This window comes from Frankliniella occidentalis, unplaced genomic scaffold (genome assembly GCF_000697945.3).
Source record: "Frankliniella occidentalis isolate FOCC.00 unplaced genomic scaffold, Focc_3.1 Scaffold3, whole genome shotgun sequence".
Classification (NCBI taxonomy): domain Eukaryota; kingdom Metazoa; phylum Arthropoda; class Insecta; order Thysanoptera; family Thripidae; genus Frankliniella; species Frankliniella occidentalis.
Genome location: NW_026267133.1, coordinates 3,622,013 through 3,623,037, shown reverse-complemented (window position 1 = coordinate 3,623,037; position 1,025 = coordinate 3,622,013). Strand labels below are relative to the sequence as shown.

The 1,025-nt window shown below is 34.8% G+C and overlaps 1 protein-coding gene across 1 annotated transcript in view; it reads right to left on the bottom strand.

The window, feature by feature from the left end:
• Positions 1 to 809: 809 nt before the first annotated feature.
• Positions 810 to 1,025, bottom strand: part of LOC127749283 (uncharacterized) — a 1,902-nt gene continuing 1,686 nt past the window's right edge. The window contains exon 3 of the mRNA XM_052266784.1: positions 810 to 902. Within this exon, the coding sequence (XP_052122744.1) occupies positions 810 to 902 (93 nt within the window). The remainder of the gene's footprint in view (positions 903 to 1,025) is intronic.

Sequence of the window (1,025 nt, the reverse complement as noted above, 5' to 3'; positions counted from 1 at the left end):
AACTCATTGAATGAACAGGTGGCCAGAGCCAACATCAAGTCCAGGCACATCCCTTTGGACAAGAACGAGCAGCATCGACTTCTTATTTTACTAGGACTGTACCATACTAATGACATAAATAGCAGCATTATTGGAAGTAACACTATGATGATTTGCCTCTGCTTCCCCTTTACTAAAATCAACACGCGACTATACATATTTTAGGAGCAAGTAACAAGCAGTATACATTGAGTTAGCATAGAAGCAATCAAAAAATGACAATTTAATTTAGAAAACAATTTAGAAGTGAAAACTTAAATGGTCAATGCAAATAACTAAACTCTCAAAGATATTAGAACGAGGTATCTTTATACTCTCTCGGCTTACACAAAGCTTAATACACAATCAATGAATGAAAGTGTCAACAAATATGACAAAAATTAAAATTTTGAGAAATTTAGAAGAAAGAAACATACCTGTGGTCTGTTAGGTGTCCACAAAGGTGTCTGCATCCGCAAAGGTGTTATTTGCAAGGGTGGGTTGCTTCTACTGGAGCGAGTCTTGTGCACAGCAACTGATAAACAGAAAAGAAAAACATCCATAAACTAGAGAAACAACACCGAAAAATCTATACTTCCAAGTTCAAACAAATACTGTATTGCATTAATATCAAACAAAAAACAACAATCTAATAGGGTTTTGTGAGTGACACTGACGATTTGAATTCACTAATTCCCTCCAATAAAATAGCAATACACAGTTAGGTACAAATTTTGGAATCAAGTAACAAGCTGTATACATAGAGTAAGCAATTTAATTTAGAAAACAATTTAGAAGTGACAACTTAAGTGGTCAATGCAGATAACTAAATTCTCAAAGATATTAGACCGAGGTACCTCATGCTCTCTTGGCTTACTCAAAGCCTAATACACAATCAGTGAATGAAGTGTCAATAAATAGCAGCATTACTTAAAGTGACAGTCTCATGAGTTGCCTCTGCTTCTGCTCCACTAAAATCAACACACAACTACATATTTTGGGATTAA